The sequence below is a fragment of the Hypanus sabinus genome, chromosome 20 (assembly GCF_030144855.1).
Source record: "Hypanus sabinus isolate sHypSab1 chromosome 20, sHypSab1.hap1, whole genome shotgun sequence".
NCBI lineage: Eukaryota > Metazoa > Chordata > Chondrichthyes > Myliobatiformes > Dasyatidae > Hypanus > Hypanus sabinus.
The window spans coordinates 64,069,030-64,093,097 of record NC_082725.1 but is presented as its reverse complement, the minus strand read 5'-3'; the positions used below and the strand labels follow the sequence as shown (position 1 = coordinate 64,093,097).

The following is a 24,068-nucleotide window of genomic DNA, read 5'->3' as shown; positions in this document are numbered from 1 at the left end:
CACTGATTGAGGTCTGCTGATGAGGAAGACAGGTATCCAGTTGCAGAAGGAAGGATAGTTGAAAGGGAAGTTGAAATCAAAGGATAACAAATCCTTCTAAGGAAATGAAACTGCTTCAGCAAGAAATCATGGCTGGAGACCATTAAAGTCTCTGCATCTGAGAGAGAAGATTTTATTGGAAAACTGAGGAATAAGGTGAACTGCTTGAAGAAGATTCCATGATAAGTAGCCAATAAAGAGCAGCTGGTGGAAAAAATAGTCAGATGGGAAAGCTCTGTATGTGGAAAAGGGAAATTCTGATTGGCAAATTTTTAAGCTTCAAGAACCTCTACACCTAGATAATTGCAAAAACAGGTACTGGGGTTGGGAGTAGTGGTAGGGAAAGGGAGTAGTGGTAGGGAAAGGGAGTAGAGAGCACAGAGCAGCTCATTTTGTCTCTCACCCTTCATTCTGTTGTTGAGATGGTGGAGAGGGGAGAGGGGTGTGGGCCTTGGAGTGCTTAATGAAGGATATGAATAGTTATATAAAGTGCCAGCTATGAAACAATTCAATTACTCAGACATATCCTACTCACAATAAATTCCCTTGGATTCATTATTCAGCTTTAGTTTAGTGCAAGTGATAAATAGAAACATAAAGTAAGAACTGTTCTCCTTTACTACCTAAAGTAATGGCAAAAACAAAGGAGAGAAATTGGCATCACACCTTGGGCCAAGTTTAAAACAGCCTCTTTTGAACAATCAAAAATAAAGAACATTTTATCATAATAAATAGTAACAGAACATGACAATCTATAAGACATTACAATCTTATTACAGAAGTTGCAATAAACATTAATAAGGTGACATGAAATAACTTCTGATTCAAAAGTGAGAGTGCCATTCACTACACCACATTGTAGTTACTGTTGTATAACAGTTGCAGTGTCTATTAGTGATATGCAATTTAGAAAGAGGAAAACTACAGCAAGCCGATGAAAGATTGAGAAGCAAAACAGTCATCCAAACATACAATGATTCTTTTTCCCTTTTTAATATTGCTGTTGTTATCATTTCATAAACAATAAAATGCTTCAGCCTCAAAATCTACTGTCCCAATTGCACCTCTCCCACTCTCCCCTTATTTGGACCAAGGAATGGTGATACAGAAATTAAGTTGCCAGTCACCCACTGAGCTGGTTTGGATTGACAACCCAAAGACAAGACTTCAAATTCCATCTCAACATTTAAAGAACTTAAATTCAGATTATTAAATAATCCAGAATTTGGATGGGTAGTCTAAGTAACGAAGGCCATTAAATTATCAGATTACAGTAAGGAAAACCTACTGAGGTCACCAATGTCCATTCAGACCTAGTCACACCTAGGGCAATGTGGTTTATTTTTCACTCTCAGTTAGCAAAATAGATGCTAAAGCTAAATGGCAAGAACCAGTTAGCATGAACCCTGTACTGAGCAAAACTTAATTCTGTAACTCAGCTTCATGAACTGATGTCAAAACTGTTGCACAGACTAGTCAAGCTATAGCCCGACAACAGGTTCTTAGAATCATACCCTACTATATTAAACATTTAATCTCTGCATCACAAATGCACTATGCACACAATGCACTACCATTCCAAGTACATCGCTTAAAACCACAATTTCTGTAACTGAGGTGTACAGGTGATTGAAAATTCCATTATCTACAACTGGCTTCCAAGTTGATCATCATCATTCTGGGAAATAGAAAGCCAAGCTTTGACCTTCTAGCTTCTATGGTCAGAAAGACAGTTCCAGGATAAAGGCCTAGCAACAACTTTGTGAGAATAGTTGCACAAGCAGGACTGCAGCAATTCAAAAATCTGGTTCTCTGCACTCAGGATAAGTATAACAGATGTAAAATGCTAACCTTTCCAGCAATGATCTTACCATTAAATGAATGAGTAAGCAGTCTCCATGCATTCTGTTTTGATTGTGTAACACCCTGTAATGTAATGGTCTTTCTGTAGAAGCAGTGTTTGGGTTATGGTTAGTGAACTGTCCAATGAAGGGAGTGTGTTTTCGTGCTGCATGCCTGACACCGAGATGATCTGGGTGTTTTGTTCGGGGGTGATGGAAAGAGAAATGGTTCGAAAGGAGAGATCGTAGATGCCAGAAAGGAGTGGACTTGGAGTGGAGCAGGGAGTTGACGAGAAATCGATGGAGGATCAGCGAAAGGGAAACCGTGAGCTCCAACTTGTGCACATTAGGTTGTTTCATTAAAATGGGCCCTTTATGTTTTTTCTTTACTAACCCTTTAGTCAAATTAAGAATTATAAGGCTAAATCGTTTAATTGTATGTACAATGTCCTGTGTATATTACTCAAAATGGCTTCTTTGGTTTGTTACGAGTAGGAATGCTTCTTTGTCGGATAAGTGTTTCTCTCGCCGTTGTTTCGCTTTAGAATGGCTGATATGGTAATTGTATTCATTTGTTAATCAATGGGGAATGTTATTGTGTCTTGTGAGGCTGGGAACTTGGGGAGGGGTTTTCGCGAGTTTTTGGTGTGGGGGGAGTCGGGAGAAAGACGCCGAGGGAGGTGGACGTGCGCTCGTTAGACCACCGGGGAGTCCGGGGTGGAAGACGTGGAAGTCGGAGGCAAGCGACGAGGGGTCGATTGGTTCGATGGTTGAGCTCCAACGAGTGCACTAAACAGACTGAACTTTGATAAGTTGGCGCCTTTTGTTTTTTTCCTTATATATATATATATATATATATATATGTATTGCCTAATACTCTTTTAATTTTAGTAAACTCTAAAGTGTATTTCATAACGGTATTTGTTGTGGGTTTGATACTGTTGGCGGGCGCGAGGCATAAACTCGATTCTCACAGCACCTGCGCGAACGGGAGGTGGGTTGGTGAGTGGCTGGATCTCCGTTTCCCATAGACATATACCAGCCTTTTGGGTAAGTGTTACATGTATATGGTGAACTGTCTGTTATTTTGTGGTACTGATTTCTAACGGGGCAACAAATCACGCAGCATCCACACAAATGAGATTTTGGGGTTTTGCACCACAATCTCACACGTTTGGCAGGGTCAGAGATTGCTTTCCCCAGACTTATGCAGCCAACAGAACCAGAGTGTTACAATTGTGGGAACTCATCCGGGACTGATTTCGTTGGATGCTGTGTGATTGCTCTGAGCATTGAACCAGTGGGTTGTGTGTTAAAGTCTGTGTTAAACTATTATCCAGTAAAGTGATTACGATATGTGGGTATGAATGCTGCCGGGGTTGAGTGGTGGTGTGAATCCATGAGGTTTCAGGTAACAAATGCATGCATGTTGTGTGGAGTAGATATTCCTACTCCTGATAAATTGCTAATTTGACTTTTAAGTACTGTTAAAAGCTGTAGGAAAAGTTACGATAATGGGGCAGAGGTTCAATAAACTGGCGAGCAAAGACTTTGTTTTAGTTCAGACTAGTGTTGATGTAATGGTGGTGGAACTGCCTGGTACTATTGGGACCCCAGGAGAGGGAGGGCTATGGACTGGTCATACTTTCTGGGAAAAGCAGAGAATAGGGGAGCGGGCCGAATCGCAAGTTAAGTCTCCAGTCTTAACCATACTCGCCATATTACCAGATGTTTGGGCGCGAGGCGGGGTTGCCCATCAACCTTTGTTTTGGGACTAGTGAGGAAGACCTACCACTGAAGACTTATTTGAAGTATGTGCCTAATATGAAAAGGGAGCTGAAAAAGGCTTGAATATGCTGAGGTCACGGCTGCCAAGCAGAAACAAAGAATTAAGAGGTCCTCAAAGAACTTGGGGCTACCTGGGAAGCATAAGTTGGCTGACTGCTGGGCGGCTATGCCCTATGTAGTGGAGAGTCAAATGCCAAACATACCAGTTTTCTGGGTGAAACCAGAGGATGGGAATGGGCCTGTCAAGATCCTCCATCAGAACCACCTCTTCTTCAAAGACAAGAGATGCGGGTTGACCCAAAGCTTACACCTAGTAAGAGGACTCTGCGGCAATGCGGGGCATTTGAAGGACTAACAGCAAGAGAGATTAGACCAGTCCCCGCCCCTGAATGGGCTACTGACTCGGAGGATGAGGACGTGGGGGAGTGGTGGTAAATACTGCCTTTTGCTAACTCCCCACTGATTGAGGAAGAGATTCCCAACCCTTCTCACGCTGAATCAAGTGTCCATCTGTGGACAGACTGGGTTTCAGCAGGACCTTGATGATGAGGGGCTCAGCCAAGGGACAGAGGGGTCCGAGTTGCAGGAGGACACATGTGAAAGACCGGGAGAGGCCTCGCCTAGTAGACCAGAGGTATCCTGAGGAGTGTTGAAACCTGATGAAGTTGATCAGGGGGTAAGGAGAATCAGGAGACCGCAGGATAGGCTGGCCTATGTCGCACCGGGGAAACAGAGTCTGGCACCTATCGCCTTGGGGAGCTATGTCATTGCCTTTTTCATCTAGGTTGGACTTTGTGCTTTGTGTGAAGGGGTGGCAAATTATCTCAATGTCATGAAGATATGACTACTTTTGGTTGGGGGGTAACAGTGTAACACCCCAGCAAAGGTTTCACTGCTAATGTAACGGTCTTTCTGTAGAAGCAGCGTTTGGGTTATGGTTAGTGATAACACGTGCTTTGGAATGTGAGCCATCCAATGAAGGGAGTGTGTTTTCGTGCTGTGTGCCTACACCAGGGTGAGCTGAGTCTTTTGGTTGGGGGGCAATGGAGAGAGAAACAGCCAAAAAGGAGAGATCATAGATGCCAGAAAGGAGTGGACTTGAAGTGGGGCCAGGAGTCGACGAAGCCTGGGGAAATCGATGGAGGATTGGTGAAAGGGAAATCATGAGCTCCAACTTGTGCACATTGGACTGTTTCATTAAAATGGGCCCTTTTCTTTTTGTTTTTTCTTTACTAACCTTTTAGTCAAATTAAGAATTATAAAACTAAATAATTTAATTGTATATGGTGTACTGTCTTGTTATTTCGCGGTACTGATTTGTAATGGTAACAGATCTCGCAGCATCCACACAAATGGGGTATTGCACCTCAATCTCATATGTTTGGCAGGGCCAGAGTTAGTCTTCCCTTGATTTACGCAGCTGACAGAACTAGAGTGTGGTGGCTCATCTGGGATTGATTTAGTTCGATGCTGTGTGATTGCCCTGAGCACTGAACCAGAGTGTTAGAATTGTAAGTGATTTGTTCACTGAATGATTTTAATGATAAGAAAACTGTGACAGTAAGTCTTTTTCATACTGAATTAAAGATGAGTAAACATATTGTATTAAAGAGTTGTGTGTAAAAACCAAAGAGACAACAATTAAACTAGGGAAAAAGAGCCACCACGAATAAACAAAGCATTCCAGAAAATACAGTTAAGGACAGAATGATCTTGAATTTTACAAAATGAAATTCTCAGAATTTACACATACAGTGCACCCCCCCCCACACACACACACATACACACACACACACACAAGTTATACACTTGATGATTTGAAAATAAATGCAAACTTACTGAAGCTAAACCCATTATTTTGGGAAATGTCAGAGATGAGCATCCATCTGGAGTCTGTCCAAAAGTAGTATAAGGAGTCTGAAACCATGCTTTCTCATTGGCCCACACCACATCACAAAGGGGTAAAATGGAAGCTCCAAGACCAATTGCAGGACCATTCACGGCCACTATGATTGGTTTCTTAAATTGAATAAAAGTATTGACAAAACTCCTAAAAGTGGAAAAAAAAGCATCAATCTGAATTCCATTTAACATCACTTTGTTAGTCAATGTTAAACATAAATATGTGGCACAGAAGTAAAGGTAAACAAAACATTATATATTATTCAAAATATCTCTTGGATTTGCATAACTAACGAAGATTTCAGATGTAGAGCTAAACAAGCTGAAACCCAATGTTGGCAAGTTGTATATTACAATAGACCAATTTTACAGTTAATCTTTATATAATTTAGTAAGTCCCACAATCTGCTTTCAAAATATAAATAATTTCAAATAAAGCTATTAATTATTTAAAGCAATGGGTGGTCAACATTCTGGGTTGAGACAATGTACGAGTTCTGATGCAGGGTCTCAATCAAAAACATCAATAATTTCTTCAGTTCCACTGAGAATGCTTGATCCATTGAGTTATTCCAGCAGTTTGTGCTTTGCTTCAGATTATAGCTTCTGCAATCTCTTGAATCTCCTAAACTATTAATTACTTTAGTTTCCTATCGATTTTTATGATATACAGTGGCATGCAAAAGTTTGGGCACCCCAGGTCAAAATTCCTGTTACTGTGAATAATTAAGTCAGTAGAAGATGAACTGATCTCCAAAAATTATGAAGTTAAAGATGAAACATTCGTTACAACATTTTAAGCAAGATTAGTGTATTATTTTTGTTTCGTACAATTTTAGAGTGAAAAAAGGGAAGGAGCACCATGCAAAAGTTTGGGCACCCCAAGCAATTTGAGCTCACAGATAACTTTTACCAAGGTCTCAGACCTTAATTAGCTTGTTAGGGCTATGGCTTGTTCACAGTCATCGTTGGGAAAGGCCAGGTGATGCAAATTTCAAAGCTTTACAAATACCCTAACTCCTCAAACCTTGTCCTAACAATCAGCAGCCATGGGCTCCTCTGAGCAGCTGCCTAGCACTCTGAAAATTAAAATATATGATGTCCACAAAGCAGAAGGCTATAAGAAGATAGAAAAGTGCTTTCAGGTAGCCGTTTCCTCAGTTCGTAATGTAATTAAGAAATGGCAGTTAACAGGAACAGTGGAGGTCAAGTAGAAGTCTGGAAGACCAAGAAAACTTTCCGAGAGAACTGCTCATAGGATTGCTAGAAAGGCAAATCAAAACCCCTGTTTGACTGCAAAAGACCTTCAGGAAGATTTAGTAGAGTCTGGAGTGGTGGTGCACTGTTCTACTGCACAGTGACACCTGCACAAATATGACCTTCATGGAACAGTCATCAGAAAAAAATCTTTCCTGCGTCCTCACCACAAAATTCAGCGTCAGAAGTTTGCAAAGTAACATCTAAACAAACCTGATGCATTTTGGAAACACTTGATGTCACACTATGAAGAGTGACAGTGGGAAAGTGTGTATGCAACCAGAGGAAATAGCAAGGGTACTTAATGACTACTTTACTTCAGTATTCACTATGGAAAAGGATCTTGGTGATTGCAGTGCAGACTGAAAAGCTTGAGCATGCAGATATTAAGAAAGAGGATGTGCTAGAGCTTTTGGAAAGCATCAAGTTGGATAAGTCACCGGGACTGGATGGGATGTACCTCAGGCTACTGTGGGAGGTGAGGGAGGAGATTGCTGAGCCTCTGGCAATGATCTTTGACTCATTAATGGGGACGGGAGTGGTTCTGGAGGACTGGAGGGTTGCAGATGTTGTTCCTTTATTCAAGAAAGGGAGTAGAGGTAGCCCAGGAAATTATAGACCAGTGAGTCTGACTTCCGTGGGTTGGTAAGTTGATTGAGAGGATCCCGAGAGGCAGGATTTATGAACATTTGGAGAGGTATAATATGATTAGGAATAGTCAAAATGGCTTTGTCAAGGGAAGGTCATATCTTACGAGCCTGCTTGAATTTTTTTGAGGATGTGACTAAACACATTGATGAAGGAAGAACAGTAGATGTGGTGTATATGGATTTCAGCAAGGCATTTGATAAGGTACCTCGTGCATGGCTTATTGAGAAAGTAAGGAGGCATGGGATCCAAGGGGACATTGCTTTGTGGATCCAGAACTGGCTTGCCCACAGAAGACAAAGAGTGGTTGTAGACGGGTCATAATCTGCGTGGAGGTTGGTGACAAGTGGTGTGCCTCAGGGATCTGTTCTGGGACTCTAACACTTCATGATTTTTATAAATGACCTGGATGAGCAAGTGGAGGGATGGGTTAGTAAATTTGCTGACGACACAAAAGTTGGAGGTGTTGTGGATAGTGTGGAGGGCTGTCAGAGGTTATAGCGGGACAGTGATAGGATGCAAAACTGGGCTGCAGATGGAGTTCAATCCAGATAAGTGTGAAGTGGTTCATTTTGGTAGGTCAAATATGATGGCAGGATATAGTGTTAATGGTAAGACTCTTGGCAGTGTGGAGGATCAGAGGGATCTTGGGGTCCGAGTCCATAGGACACTCAAAGCTGCTATGCAGGTTGACTCTGCGGTTAAGAAGGCATACAGAGTATTGGCCTTCAATCATGGAATTGAATTTAGGAACCGAGAGATAATGTTGCAAATATATAGACCCTGGTTAGACCCCACTTGGAGTACTGTGCTCAGTTCTGGTTGCCTCACTACAGGAAGGATGTGGAAGCCATAGAAAGGGTGCAGAGGAGATTTACAAGGATGTTGCCTGGATTGGGGAGCATGCCTTATGAAAACAGGATGAGTGAACTTGGCCTTTTCTCCTTGGAGCGACTGAGGATGAGAGGTGACCTGATAGAGGAGTATAAGATGATGAGAGGCATGGATCATGTGCATAGTCAGAGGCTTTTTCCCAGGGCTGAAATGGTTGCTACAAGAGGACACAGGTTTAAGGTGCTGGGGAGTAGGTACAGAGGTGATGTCAGGGGTAAGTTTTTTACTTAGAGAGTGGTGAGTACATGGAATGGGCTACCGGCAACTGTGGTGGAGGCGTATACGATAGGGTCTTTTAAGAGACTTTTGGATAGGTACATGGAGCTTAGAAAAGTAGAATGCTATGTGTAAGCCTAGTAATTTCTAAGGTAGGGACATGTTCAGCTCAACTTTGTGGGCCAAAGGGCCTGTATTGTGCTCTAGGTTTTCTATGCTTCTAAGTCCTGTGGACGGATGAAGTTAAAATTGAACACTTTGGCTGCAATGAGCAAAGGTATGTTTGGAGAAAAAAGGGTATAGAATTTCATGAAAAGAACACCTCTCCAACTGTTAAGCACAGGGGTGGATCGATCATGCTTTGGGCTTGTGTTGCAGCCAGTCGCACAGGGGACATTTCACTGGCAGAGGGAAGAATGAATTCAATTAAATACCAGCAGATTCTGGAAGTAAACATCACACCATCTATAAAAAAGCTGAAGATGAAAAAAGGATGGCTTCTACACAGGGTAATGATCCTAAACACACCTCGAAATCCAAAATGGATTGCCTCAAGAGGCTCAAGCTGAAGGTTTTGCCAAGGTCCTCACAGTCCCCGACCCAAACATCATTGAAAATCTGTGGCTAGACCTCAAAAGAGTAGTGCATGCAAGACGGCCCAAGAATCTCACAGAACAAGAAGCCTTTTGCAAGGAAGAATGGGCGAAAATCCTCCAGACAAGAACTGAAAGACTCTTAGCTGGCTACAGAAAGCGTTTTCAAGCTGTGATACTTGCCAAAGGGAGTGTTACTAAGTACCGACCATGCAGGGTGCACAAACTTTTGCTTTGGGCCCTTGTCCTTTTTTTATTATTTTTAAACTGTAAAAGATGGAAGTAAAGTAATCTTGCTTAAAATATTAAAGAAATGTGTCATCTTTAACTTCATGCCTTTTGGAAATCAGGTCATCTTTTACTCGCTTAGCTATTCACAGTAAAAGAAATTTTGACCAGGGGTCAATTTTGGTAAAATTTCCACCAGTTGTGGAAGGAAAGTATTCTGCCTGGAGGTCGGTGACTAGTGGAGTGCCGCAGGGATCTGTCCTGGGACCCCTGCTATTTGTGATTTTTATAAATGGCCTGGATATAGAGGCAGAAGGATGGGTGAGTAAGTTTGCGGATGACACAAAGATTGGAGGATTTGTGGATGGAGCTGTAGGTTGTTGGAGGTTACAAGAGGATATAGACAGGCTGCAGAGTTGGGCAGAAAAATGGCAGATGGAGTTCAATCCGGTCAAGTGTGAGGTGATGCATTTTGGAAGGACAAACCAGAAGACTGAGTACAGGACTAATGGTCAGTTACTTAAGAGTGTGGATGAACAAAAGGACCTTGGGGTTCAAATCCACACATCCCTCAAAGTTGCTGTACAGGTTGATAGGGTAGTTAAGAAGGCCTATGGGATGCTAGGCTTCATTAACAGGAGGATGAGTTCAAGAGTAGAGAGGTCATGTTGCAACTCTACAAATCTCTGGTGAGACCACACTTAGAGTATTGTGCTCAATTCTGGTCACCTCATTATAGGAAGGATGTAGAAGCTATGGAGAGGGTGCAGAGGAGATTTACCAGGATGTTACTTGAATTGGAAAACAAGTCTTATGAGGCAAGGTTAGCAAAGCTAGGACTTTTCTATTTGGAGTGTAGAAGGATGGAAACAGCCTAAGAATAGAAGGACATCCCTTTAGAACAGAGATGAGCAGATCTTTTAGCTAGAGAATGGTGAATCTGTCGAACTCATTGCTACCGATGGCTGCAGAGGCAATGTAATTGGGTATACCTAAAGCAGAGGGTGATAGATTCTTGATCAGTAAGGGTGTCAAAGAATATGGGAAGGCCGCAGGTGAATAGTGGTGAGCAGGAAATCAATCAGCCATGATGGAATGGCAGAGCAGACTGATGGGCCGAATGGCTTAATTGTGGAAAATATCTTATATGGTCTAAGATCTAATATGGTCTTATGGACAACTAGCAATTAGTATTAATCTAAATGTACTTTTGTTGTTATGAATACAACAGACCAAAAACACAGCTTTCTGAACTACACATTTTTAAATGACTGATCTGAAAGTCTCAGATTTAACTTTTGAGCAAGATTCCTGCTCCCAGCCATTTCTACCCCACACCTCACAAACATATTGAAATACAGAAAGACCTTTTTTTATCCCGATCTCATTACCCCCCTATTTTGCTTTGTACCATTATCCTTTTATCATTTCATAATTCTTGATCTCTACTATAACACTGAGCTGTCACTTTCCCTGATGCTTGCTTAAAAAAATTATCTTCCCAATTCTCTGGAAGGTCCAAGAAACTGAAGCCATAGGTGGTACCTGTGGAGAAGGAAACAGTTACCATACTATTTCCAGCAATGTTTCAATTTTAGAAGATGCATACCTGATAGACTCTGTCATTTTAATACTTTCTCTCTTTCGATCATCTGTTAGTCGTCGAATGAAATAAATAAAATCAAGACCACAACAAAAGACACTTCCTACGGCACTTAGCAAAACCAATTTACTATCATCAGCTGCTGCAGTATTCAGAGCACTCTGCATTTCCTTCATAACCTGTAAAGAAAGCAATTAAAATGATTACAGATTAAGACTGAATTTTGCATAGACAAAAAAAACAATTCCAGAAATATAGATTGCATTCACTGTTAGAAACAGACTTGTTTCAATATATTCCTTTGTTTCAGAACATACCTTGTTATTTATCTTTAGCCTGTCTCTAATTAACCAATAAATTAGGTTGCTGATCAATCAATTTTAAATGTCATTTAAGAATCCACCACGTTTGTGGGTGTGGAGTCACATACTAACCAAACCAGGCAAGGGAGCAGACATCCTGCAGGGGTAAGCAAATCAAATGCTATTCGATCTGCATCAACAATTTGGCTGAGTTCTAAGTTATCTGATGACACAAAACAAAGTGAAATTGTGCAGTGAGCAGAATGTAAAGGGGCTTCAAGAGGATACAGACAGAGGATATAGGAATAAATGAGTCAGCAAGAACATGACTGATCGTAATATGAAAAAAAGACAATGTCGTCAACAACAGAGGAAAGATACACTTGTTAGAGTCAGCAAATCAAAAATTTACTATATTGATTTCTGCGATTATGCAATATGAGAAGAAATTGAGTAGACTCTACCCCAAGGTAAGAAGAATGAGAGATGATCCTCCTGAAACTGTGACAGGTTGGTTGTGAATCAGGGGTCACAGTCCCAAAATAAAAGGCAAGGCTATTCAGAACTCAGAGGAGCTGAATGTTTCTTCACTCAGAGGTGGCAAATCTTTGGAATTCTCTACCACACAGGGCTGTGGATGCTTAGACACTGAGTTAATTTAAAATAGAATAAATTGTTGGATAGTAAAGGTACCAAGGGAAAAATTATATTAGCCATGATCCTGACAACAGAGCAGACTTGAGGGGTAGATGACCTCCTGTTTCCAACCCTTACATTCAAGTATAGGTGGGTGTTTTGCAACAATCATGTATTTTCATCATTACTATTACTGATACTGTCATTTTATTCCAGATTTATTTGGTATCTTAAATGAAAACTTCCCACCTTTAATGGTAGTATTAGAATAGACCTTTGATACAGGAACTTAAAACACAATGTTACCCATACAGTTAATGAATCAGTAAATTGATGCCAGAAGCAAAACAAGATTCACCACCAACCAGAACTATGCTACCTGTCAGGAGTAATTGTAGTGTAATGGTTACATTACGTGAATAACAATCCATCATTAATACAAGGAAAGAACTAAAATTCCATCTTGCTGGTTTGAATATCTTAAACCTGTTAACAGCTTTCATCATTACCTTGCATGACATTTGTCCCCTGAAAAACATTTCTCTGTGTCAGCCTGGCAAACCACTCAGTAAAAGTAATTAGGGACCAACAATAAACACACTGGCTTGCTAGAGATACACATATTTAGAAATCCAAATTAACAAAACTCTCACTTGGGTAACATTTTTTTCCAGTCAAAAAAGTGAAAGGATAAGCAGCAATTATTCTACCTTCTGCTCTTTAGTTAGTAATAGCTTTCTTCAACTTAAAACATGGATTCACATCTGAATCAGGAACCCCATTAGGCACATTTCAATCTGATCTGTGTATTTCATTTGATTACTGCTCTAAGTGCTCTGTATATTTCAGATCTACACCTCATGTAAAGCTCAAAGTTCAAATCTGTTTTCTTGTCCCACCACCCAAGTTCAGATTTTGTAGACCAAATTCCATTATTGATAATGGTATTTCTGTAACCTTTCTACCTTACAAAGTTTTGAGCTTATGATGTTTCAATTTCTTCTTATTCTTTTATCCTTTGCTCTAAAGTTCTCCCAGGATTTCATTTTCTTCTGGACACAGTCCTCAGAAGCAACTTATCACCTGAAGAACCAGTGAAGAGAATTCTTAACCTACTACTTTCTGGCAAAGTGAAAACCAAAGCAACAATTAGCCTGTGCTCCATGCAATGTCAATGGTCCAAGCATAATAGCTTAGCAATCAGTGTAACACTATTATAGTGCCAGTGATCTGAATTCAATTCCACTGTGAATGCAAGGAGTTTGTATGTTCTCCCTGTGACTTCGTGAGTTTCCTCCAGTTGCCCTATTTCCTCCCATATTCCACAGATGTAGCCTGGGGCTCATTGATCTGGAAGGGCCTGTTACATTACTGTATCTCTAAATAAATAAAATAACCTTGTGTCTTAGAAACTATTTGGATTTCTAGGACCTATCTGCACTTTCAATCCAGGATAATGGGATGTAAAATTCTCATCTGTACATAGAATCGATACAAAATTAGTCCAACTGATATCAATCCATTCTCTAGGAGATGTAAACTTGTGACCTACTGGCAAACCAGGCCACATCATATTATAATTAAGATTCAGGTCATGATAGAGCCACTCTGAGAGGGCTGGTAGTGGAGGCAGGTACTACAGAGATGCTTAAGAGAATCTTTTATAAATGACCTGGATGAAGAAGTAGAAGGGTGGGTTAGTAAGTTTGCTGATGACACAAAGGTTGGGGGTGTTGTGGTTAGTCATGATGGGTGTCAGAGATTACAACGGGACATCGATAGGATGCAGAATTGGAGAAGTGGCAGATGGAGTTCAACCCAGTTAAGTGTGAAGTGGTTCACTTTGGAACTCTGGCAGTGTGGAGGATCAGAGAGATGTTGGGTCCACGTCCATAGGACAATCAAAGCTGCTCCGCAGGTTGGAAATGTTGTTAAGAAGGTGTACGATGTGTTGGTATTCATCAAATATGGGATTGAGTTCACGAGCCGTGAGGTAATGTTAAAGCTATACAAGACCGTAGTTAGACCCTACTTGGAGTACTGTGCTCAGTTCTAGTCACCTCACTACAGGAAGGATGTGGATACTATAGAAAGAGTGCAGAGGAGATTTACAAGGATGTTGCCTGGATTGGAGAGCCTGCCTTATAAGATGAACTTGGCCTTTTCGCCTTGGAGCGATGGAGGATGGGAGGGGACCTGATAGAGGTGTACAAGATGATGACGCATTGATCAAGTAGCTAGCCAGAGGCTTTTTCTCCAGGGTTGAAATGGCTAACACAAGGGGGCATAGTTATAAGGTGTTTGGAAGTAGGTACAGAGGGGACGTCAGGAGTAAGTTTTTCACACAGAACATGGTGGGTGCATGCAATGCACTGCTGGCACAGTGGTGGAGGCGGATACAATAGGGTCTTTTAAGAGACTCTTAGATAGGTATATGGAGCTTAGAGAAATAGAGGGTAATGCGCTAGGGAAATTCTAGGCAGTTTCTAGAGTAAATTACATGATCAGCACAACACTGCGAGTTGAAGGGCCTGTAAATGTGCTGAAGAACATATTTCTATGTTCTATGATAGCCACATGAATATGCAGACATTGGAGCTATATAGACATGTGCAAGCCAAAGTGACGGGTTTAGTAGCCTTTTAAATTCAAATTGAATTGACTGGGGACAACAATGCGGACCAAACGGCCTGCTCCATACTGTACCCTTATATGTTGTATGTACAATATAACTAACGCATGGTAAAGAAAGCTTTACCACCTTGACCATGACTCATTTCTCTCTTTTCAGGATAAAACTCTGCTGTTATCTTTATTGATCTGATAACAAATTGACTTAATTCTGCAAACTAGTCAGCAACAAGACATAATGGGTATTTAGAATGCAGCCTATGCTGGATAAGTGTGAGGTGGTGTAATCTGGGAAGTCAAATAAGGGTAGAATTTATCCACTCTTGCTTCTCCTTTACTCTTTATATATCTGACAAATATTTTTGGTACTTATTTTTATATTATTGGCTAGATTAACTTCATATTTCATTTTTACTCATTTATTTTCTAGTCTTCTTCTGCTGGTCTTTAAAAACTTCCCAATCATCTAGCTTCCTATTAGAGTATATTCAGAAGTTACAGTTGCATGCAAAAGTTTGGGCACCCTTGGTCAACATTTCTGTTACTGTAAAAGCTAAGTAAAAGATTACCTGATTTCCAAAAGGCATAAATTTAAAGATGACACATTTCTTTAATATTTTAAGCAAGATTACTTCTTTATTTCCATCATTTACACTTCCAAAATAACAAAAAAGGAAAAGGGCCTGAAGCAAAAGTTTGGGCACCCTGCATGGTCAGTACTTACTACCACCCCCTTTGGCAAGTATCACAGCTTGTAAACGCTTTCTGTAGCCAGCTTCATTTCTTGTTTGGGGGATTTTTGCCCATTCTTCCTTGCAAAAGGCTTCCAGTTCTGTGAGATTCTTGGGCCATCTTGCATGCACTGCTCTCTGAGGTCTATCCACAGATTTTCGACGATGTTTAGGTTGGGGGACTGTGAGGGCCATGGCAAAACCTTCAGCTTGTGCCTCTTGAGGCAATCCATTGTGTTTTGGATCATTACCCTGTGTAGAAGCCATCCTCTTTTTATCTTCTGCTTTTTTGTTTACAAACGGTATGATGTTTGCTTCCAGAAATTGCTGGTATTTAATTGAATTCATTCTTCCCTCTGCCAGTGAAATGTCCCCTGTGCCACTGGCTACAACACAAGCCCAAAGCATGATCGATCCACCCCAGTGCTTAACAGTTGGAGAGGTGTTCTTTTCATGAAATTCTGCACCCTTTTTTCTCCAAATATACCTTTGCTCATTGCAGCTAGAAAGTTCTAGTTTAACTTCATCAGTCCACAGGACTTGTTTCCAAAATGCATCAGGCTTGTTTAGATGTTCTTTTGAAAACTTCTGACGCTGAATTTTGTGGTGAGGACACAGGAAAGGTTTTCTTCTGATGACTCTTCCATGAAGGTTATATTTATGCAGGTGTCACTGCACAGTAGAACAATGCACCACCACTCCAGAGTCTGCAAAATCTTCCTGAAGGTCTTTTGCAGTCAAACGGGGGCTTTGATTTGCCTTTCTAGCAATCCTATGAGTAGGTCTCTCAGAAAGTTTTCTTGGTCTTCCAGACCTCAACTTGACCTCCATCGTTCCTGTTAACTGCCATTTCTTAATTACATTACGAACTGAGGAAACGACTACCTGAAAGTGCTTTGCTATCTTCTTATAGCCTTCTCCTGCTTTGTGGGCATCAGTTATTTTAATTTTCAGAGTTCTAGGCAGCTGCTTAGAGGAGCCCATGGCTGCTGGTTGTTGGGACAAGGTTCAAGGAGTCAGTATTTATAAAGCTTTGAAATTTGCATCACCTGGCCTTTCCCAACGATGATTGTGAACAAGTCATAGCCCTAACAAGCTAATTAAGGTCTGAGACCTTGGTAAAAGTTATCTGAGAGTTTAAATCTCTTGGGCTGCCCAAACTTTCGCATGGTGCTCCTTTCCTTTTTTTCACTCTACGATTGTACAAAACAAAAATAATACACTAATCTTTCTTAAAATGTTGAAAAGAATGTTTCATCTTTAATTTTACGACTTCTAGAGATCAGTTCATCTTCTATTCACTTAACTATTCACAGTAACAGAACTTTTGACCTGGGGTGCCCAAACTTTTGCATGTCACTGTATATGAATATAGCAGATATTAGTTGAAACAAGAAACAGGCTTAAGTTCTTATTGTAAATGTAAATAAATTCAGGAAGCTTATAATTAACCTTCAGTTCTTATTATAACTTGAAAGCAGTATATTGAAGTTAAATTGGTCTAAAGACCAAGAGATTGCATATGTAAGAGCCAAATGTTGAGACAACGGTGTTGTGTTAATTGGCTTGCATCAAATTAGGCAACACGGATAAGTTATTTGCACCAAGTTCAGGTTTGTAGACCAGATAGATGTTGTCACTTAGCATATCAAACATGGTCACAGGTATAGTGTTTTTATGTATTTACCATATTTGTGTACTCAGAGGCAACCCTGACAACATTGATTTTGATGTCTGGATCTCTGTCATCAAAAGTTTTGAGAATAATCATCTACTTTAACTTTGATCTTAAGGATATTAAAATGTGATATATCTTTGTGTTTGTGAGCCCCTACCAAGAGTGTCTCCAGAATGATGCTTGCTTGTTGTGACAAATAAAGACTTCTACATCATCAGCTTCAGTTTCTCTCTAGTGACTTTGATCATAGTCACACAGTTCCACAGATTTTTGCTATATTATATACCCTTTCTTTTGCTTTATGCTTTCTTTTACTTCCTTTTGAAAATCTGGCTGAGTGATTCCACGACAACAACCTCTTACTCAACGTCAGCGAGACCAAGGAGCTGATTATTGACCAGGGAGGATGATCAGAGGTGGAGAGAGTCAGCAACTTTAAATTCCTTCATGTTATTATTCCTGGGTCCAGCACACAAGTGCAATTATGAAGAAAGCAAAGCAATGCCTCAACTTCCTTAGGAGTTTGCAGAGATTCAGCACGACATCTAAAACTTTGACAAACTTTTTCAGATGTGTAGAGGAGAGTGTATTGATTGCCTCACAGCTTGGTATAGAAACACCAATGCCCTTGAACAGGAAATTTTATGAAAAGTAGCAGATATGATCCAGTCCATTATGGGTAAAGCCCTCCCAATCACTGAGCGCGTCTACATGAAACACTGTTGCAAGAAAGCACCAGTCATCATCAGGGATCCCCACCACCATGCTCTCTTCTCACTGCTGCCATCAGGAAGAAACTACAGGAGCCTTAGGACTCAAATCACCAGGTTCAGAAATAGTTACTATCCATCAACCATCAGGCTCTTAAACCAAATGGGGGACAGTTTTACTCACCACTTGCCCCATCACTGAAATGTTCCCCAAACCAATGGATTCATTTTCAAGGACTTGTTATCTCATATTCTTGATATTTATTGCTTATTTATTAAATATTTATTTCTTTTTGTATTTGCAGAGTTTGCTGTCTTTTGCATGCTGGCTGAATTCCCAAGTTGGTGTGGTCTTTCATTGATTCTATTATGGATTTATTGAGTATGCCCACAAGGAAATGAACCTCAGGGTTGTATATGGTGATATACAGTATGGGTTCTTTGATAATAAATTTACTTTGAACCTTGTCAAAATACGGTTGCATCATCCTCCCTTTAGAATACTACTTCTTTTGGATATATTTATCCTGTACCTTCTGAATTGCTCACAGAAACTCTAGCCATTGCTGTTTTGCCATCATCCATGATAATGTCCCCTTACAGTCATTCCCTCTACTCCACTGTATTACTGATACATCTGACTTTAGCTTCTTTCTCTCAAATGGTAGGGTGAATTTTATAATATTATGATCACTGGCTCCTAAGGGTTCCTTAACCTTAAATTTCTTAATCACATCTGGTTCATTACATTACACCCAATCCAGACTTGGGCTCAACCACATGGTATTTTGAAGAGCCATCTTATAGGCATTTGGCAAATTCCTTCCCTTGGAATTCAGCACCAACCTGATTTTCCCAATCTACCTGCATATTGAACACCCCATAAGCATTGCCCCTATTATGTGCTTTTTCTATCTGCTGTTCTATCTGGCTACTATTCGGAGGCCTGTATGTAACTCCCATTAGTATCTTCTTACCTTTGTAGCTTCATATAACACTACTCACAAGGATTCAACATTTTCATAAGTCACCTTTAAGGATTTGGTTTCATTTATTTACTAGACCCTCTTTACCCCCTTGCCTACCAACCTACCCTCTTGTTACAATACGTATCCTTTGATGTTAAAGCCTCCAACTATGATCTTCTTTCAGCCACAACTCAGTGATGCCCACCACAGAACTGCCAATTTCTAACTGCACTACAAAATCATCTACTTTATTCCGCAAATTGTGTGCATTCCTGTATACCAACTGCTTCATTCTTTGTTCCATCATTCCAGTTCCCAGCCCCTTGCCAAATTAGTTTAAACCTTCCTTGAAAGCTCTAGCAAACCTACCACAAGGACATCGGTACCCCTGTGAGTCCAGGTGTAACCTGTCCTCAAGGTACAGGTCATACCTTCCCGAAAAGAGATATGAATGATCCAGAAATCTAAAACCCTGCCCCCTACACCAGTTCCTCAGCCACACCTTCATCTTCTATATTATCCCATTCTTAACCTCACTAGCATGTGGCACAGCCAGCAATCCAAAGAGTACTACCCTTTCTGAGGTACTACTTTTTAAATGTCTACCAAATTTGCTGTATTCTCTCTTTAAGACCTCATCCCTTTTTCTATCTACAGTACGTCATTGGTACCAAGATGTACCACAACTTTTGACGTTGTGTAATGCTGGGGACCCGATCTGAGACATCTCTAACCCAGGCATCTTGGAGGCAACATCACTTTTCACATCTGGGTGTTTCTTTCACATCTCCTGTCTGCTCCTCCAATGATTGCTGTAACTTTCCCCATAAGTTCTCAACCCCTCCCAACCAGCATCCATAGTGGTATACTTATTATTGGGGGGAAAACAGTCAGAGAAGTCTGCACTGCTGGCACATTCCTTTTCCCTCTCCTGATGGTCATATTGCTGCCTGCCTTCTGCAAATTAGGGGTGACCACCTCCTGTAGCTCCTAGAACCTCCTCATTCTCCCAAATGAAACAGAGATCATCCAGCTATGGGTCCAGTTCCCTAACATGGTTTGTAAGGAATTACAGTATATGAACTTCATGCAGCTATAGTTATCAGAAAGACTGGAGGTCTCTCAAAATTCCCACATCTCACATGAATTGGTATGTGAAATTACAAACCCCATTTCCAGAAAAGTTGGGATATTTTCCAAAATGCAATAAAAACAAAAATCTGTGATATGTTAATTCACGTGAACCTTTATTTAACTGACAAAAGTACAAAGAAAAGATTTTTAATAGTTTTACTGACCAACTTAATTGTATTTTGTAAATATACACAAATTTAGAATTTGAAGGCTGCAACACACTCAACAGAAGTTGGGACAGAGGCATGTTTACCATTGTGTTACATCACCTTTCCTTTTAATAACACTTTTTAATCATTTTGGAACTCAGGATACTAATTGTAGTAGATTTGCAATTGGAAATTTTGTCCATTCTTGCTTGATATAAGACTTCAGCTGCTCAACAGTCCGTGGTCTCCGTTGTTTGATTCTCCTCTTCATGATGCGCCATACATTTTCAAAAGGAGATAGATCTGGACAGGCATCAGGCCAGTCAAGCACACACACTGTGTCTACAAAGCCATGCTGTTGTAGCCCATGCAGAATGTGGTCTGGCATTGTCCTGCTGAAATAAGCATGGATGTCCTGGGAAGAGACGTCACCTTGATGGCAACATACGTCTCTCTAAAATCCTAATATACGCCTCAGAGTCAATGGTACCTTCACATTCATGCAACTCACCCATGCCGTGGGCACCGATGCACCCCCATACCATCACAGATGCTGGCTTTTGTACCTTTGGCTGATAACAATCAGGATGGTCGTTTTCATCTTTGGCACGGAGAACTCGACACCCTTTTTTTCCCCAAAACTAGCTGAAATGTGGACTCATCTGACCACAGCACACGGTTCCACAGTCTTTCGGTCCATCTGAGATGAGCTCGGGCCCGGAGAACTCGCCGGCATTTCTGCATAGAGTTGATGTATGGCTTCCTCCTTGCATAATACAGTTTTAAGTTGCATTTCTGGATGCAGCGACGGACTGTGTTAAGTGACAATGGTTTTCCAAAGTACTCCCAAACCCAGGTGGCTATAATTGTCACAGTAGCATGACGGTTTCTTAGGCAGTGGTGCCTGAGGGCTCGAAGATCACGCGCATTCAACAGTGGTTTCCGACCTTGCCCTTTACACACTGAGATGTCTCTGAATTCTCTGAATCTTTTCACGATATTTTGTACTGTAGATGTTGAAAGACTTCTCTGCAATCTTGTGTTGGGAAATGTTCCTTTTGAACTGACTAACAATTATCTCACAAATTTTGGCACAAAGGGGTGAGCAACGACCCATCCTTGCTTGGAAAGACTGAGCCTTTGATGGACGCTACTTTTATACCCAGTCATGATACCTCACCTCCTACCAATTAGCCTGTTTAATGTGGAGTCTTCCAAACCGGTGTTACTTGAATATTCTGTGCACTTTTCAATCTTATTTTAACTCTGTCCCAACTTTTGTTGAGTGTGTTGCAGCCATCAAATTCTAAATTTGTGTAAATTTACAAAATACAATTAAGTTGGTCAGTAAAACTATTGAAAATCTTTTCTTTGTACTTTTGTCAGTTAAATAAGGGTTCACGTGAATTAACATATCACAGATTTTTGTTTTTATTGCATTTTGGAAAATATCCCAACTTTCCTGGAAATGTGGTTTGTAGTTACAGTGTGAAATTCACATGATTAAACGAGATTAGTAAGGGTGAGCACAATGGTTGCTATGGATGTATGTGCTGGGTTGAAGGGCCTATTTTTTGTGCTGTGCAACTCTATTGACTCACTGAAAGAACTATGCACTTAGTCGCAAAGTCACTTTGCTGTTATCTTAATACAAATATTTAACAAATTCTCAATTACAAGTTTTACTTCACCACCATTTCTGGTAACACATCCATTCCTTACTACTTTTCATTAAAACTTTTAATCTGCTCTTCTGTTTGTTTAATGACTTCAAACTCATGCTTACAAGCAACAGGAAATAGATCTCAATGAAGAAACTGTAAAATCTGTTCATTTTCAGCACTCCTCAATTTAACAATGTTCTATTACAAAGAGTATCACAGATTTGGTACTGTTGGTTCTGTTTTATCAATTTAATCACTTCTGCTTTCTGATGGTTTTACACATCTACAATGAGATATTCAGAATAGAACTGCCTTCAAACCAGTCCATAATTTACATTGCTTTACTGTTGCACTTTAATATTTCTTATGAGCCAGATCAAAACATCCACAATCTTCTAAGCATTTTATATAAAGACAGATTCAATAACTTGTTCATTGAATTTTTAATTATCTGTGTAATTCCCACATTCTTTCTCTTAATTATCCCTTAGAGCTAAGATTTCCCCTGATCTTTCCTTTCAAAATGCATCAGCTCATTTTTCATCTCATTACTATTCAGGTGATAACTGAATAGCATCTTTTAACTTGTTCTATGACTCCTGAAATAAATGCTCCCAATATCACGATTACAGTTATTTAATTTCAACAATGTAATGAAAAATGGAAAAAATTTTCAACGTGAGAACTTGAAAAAACAGTTCAAAGCCACATTCTGTGGATTCATGATGTTGTACAATATACAGAATCTAAGGCTATGTCCACACTACACTGGATAAATCTGTAACTGAAGCTTTTTCTCTTCGTTTTTACTCTCTGTCCACACTAAAATGGCGTTTTTGTCCTTCGAAAACAGAGAATTTCAGAAACGCTCTCCAGAGTGTGTAATTTTGAAAATGCTGGATTGGCTGGAGCAGTGTGGATGGGGTAACCAGAGAAATTTTAAAACGCTGTCATGACATGCCGGAACAGATGCTGGTGGCAGTGCGTCATTTCATTGTTTTCTTGAACGCAACCTAACAATTTCAGAACAGATGGCAATGAGACTGAAGCCAGAAGAGTTAGAAATGTACTCACCAAATACTTTGACCCATAACTTACTGAATAAATAAGTATACTCACTTCGCCCTGTTTTCTGTCCTTGCTCGTATGAAGATGGTTTACCTTTTTATGCAAGTACTTCTCTAGCCATAGATGTGTAACAGTCTAATGTAACATTGTACGGAAATACAAGACAACACTGATGCAGACATGTTTATACATTTAACAAGGGGCTTTATCAATGCAACAGAGTTAGTCAGGTTTTCAGTGTTCGTAGTCAGCTGGGTCATACTGTCTGTGAACTCCCTGTCGGTTGCCTCCATACGCTCCAGTATGTTTTCTTTTAGTTTTAAGTCCACCTGCGTGAGAGTCAACACCTGTCCGTCATTTAAGTTTTTCTAGTCTGTAACTGAACAAACGTGCACCCAGTCTTTCGCAGCGAGATTCGACACCAAACATGTCACTTGTTTTCGATCGATGCGTCCTGCGCATGTGCAGTAGGAGGAGATTTGCTGAAATATCCGTTTTAATGTGGACAGAGATATTTTTAAAAACGCTTAGTGTGGATACCTATCGTTTTTACGCAAAACCAGCTTTTCAAAATTATCCAGTCTAGTGTGGACGTAGCCTGAAGATCCAAGTTAATGCAAAATGCTCCTTTGAATGAAGATAGCAAAACAACGCTTATGAACATGAAACATAAAATCTAGATCTACTCATCACAAAAGAAACCAACTTCAAAATACTAAACAAGAGTGATTAGCATCTTGATGTCATACTTTACCTAAAGTTGAGACTCACACATACTGTCACTAATCTGATCTTTTGCTGTCAGTGTCCAAGCTGTGGAATTCTCTAAACTTCTTTAACATGACCAAAACCTAATACAACCAAGGTTTTCTTAAAAAAGAAATCTGCCCAAATATCTTCTTGGTAGAATGGAGTTAGCTATAATCTGATAACACTTCTTGGTGTGATTTTTATGTTAGAGATTCTACACAAGTGCTGATTATGGTAACAATTTAATGAAAAGAATATTAACATATTTCTGTAAACTGATTAGAAAACTTATGTACAAGAAATAATTGAAAGATTAAGGTCACCACAAATGCTCACTCAGCTTCTGTAAATGTTTTATAGTGTGAAGATATCAATGTGATGGATAAAAAATTAACTTAATAGAAAACATCCTTAATTTTAAAAATAGAAATTGCTTACAAATCTCTAATACTGCTTTCTTATAATTTAATAGTAAAAGTAAAAAAAAACATTGAAAAGTAATCTGCATAGGACATGAAACTCCTTGAACTTTGAGGATGTTACAAAACATAGTTAACCGGAAGAGAAAATTTGAAGCATAAAAACTAGTAAATCACAAAATATATCGTTGAAGCTGAGTGATAGGTTAACAGAATGGA

General features: G+C 40.0%; 1 protein-coding gene across 3 annotated transcripts in view; it reads right to left on the bottom strand.

Annotated features, from left to right (window-relative positions):
• cdyl (chromodomain protein, Y-like) overlaps positions 1-24,068 on the bottom strand; it is a 206,984-nt gene that overhangs the window by 7,536 nt on the left and 175,380 nt on the right. For all 3 annotated transcript variants that reach the window (XM_059945665.1, XM_059945666.1, XM_059945667.1), the window contains 2 exons: positions 11,016-11,188; positions 5,508-5,718 (listed from right to left, as the gene is read on the bottom strand). In XM_059945665.1, the coding sequence (XP_059801648.1) occupies positions 5,508-5,718; positions 11,016-11,188 (384 nt within the window). The remainder of the gene's footprint in view (positions 1-5,507; positions 5,719-11,015; positions 11,189-24,068) is intronic.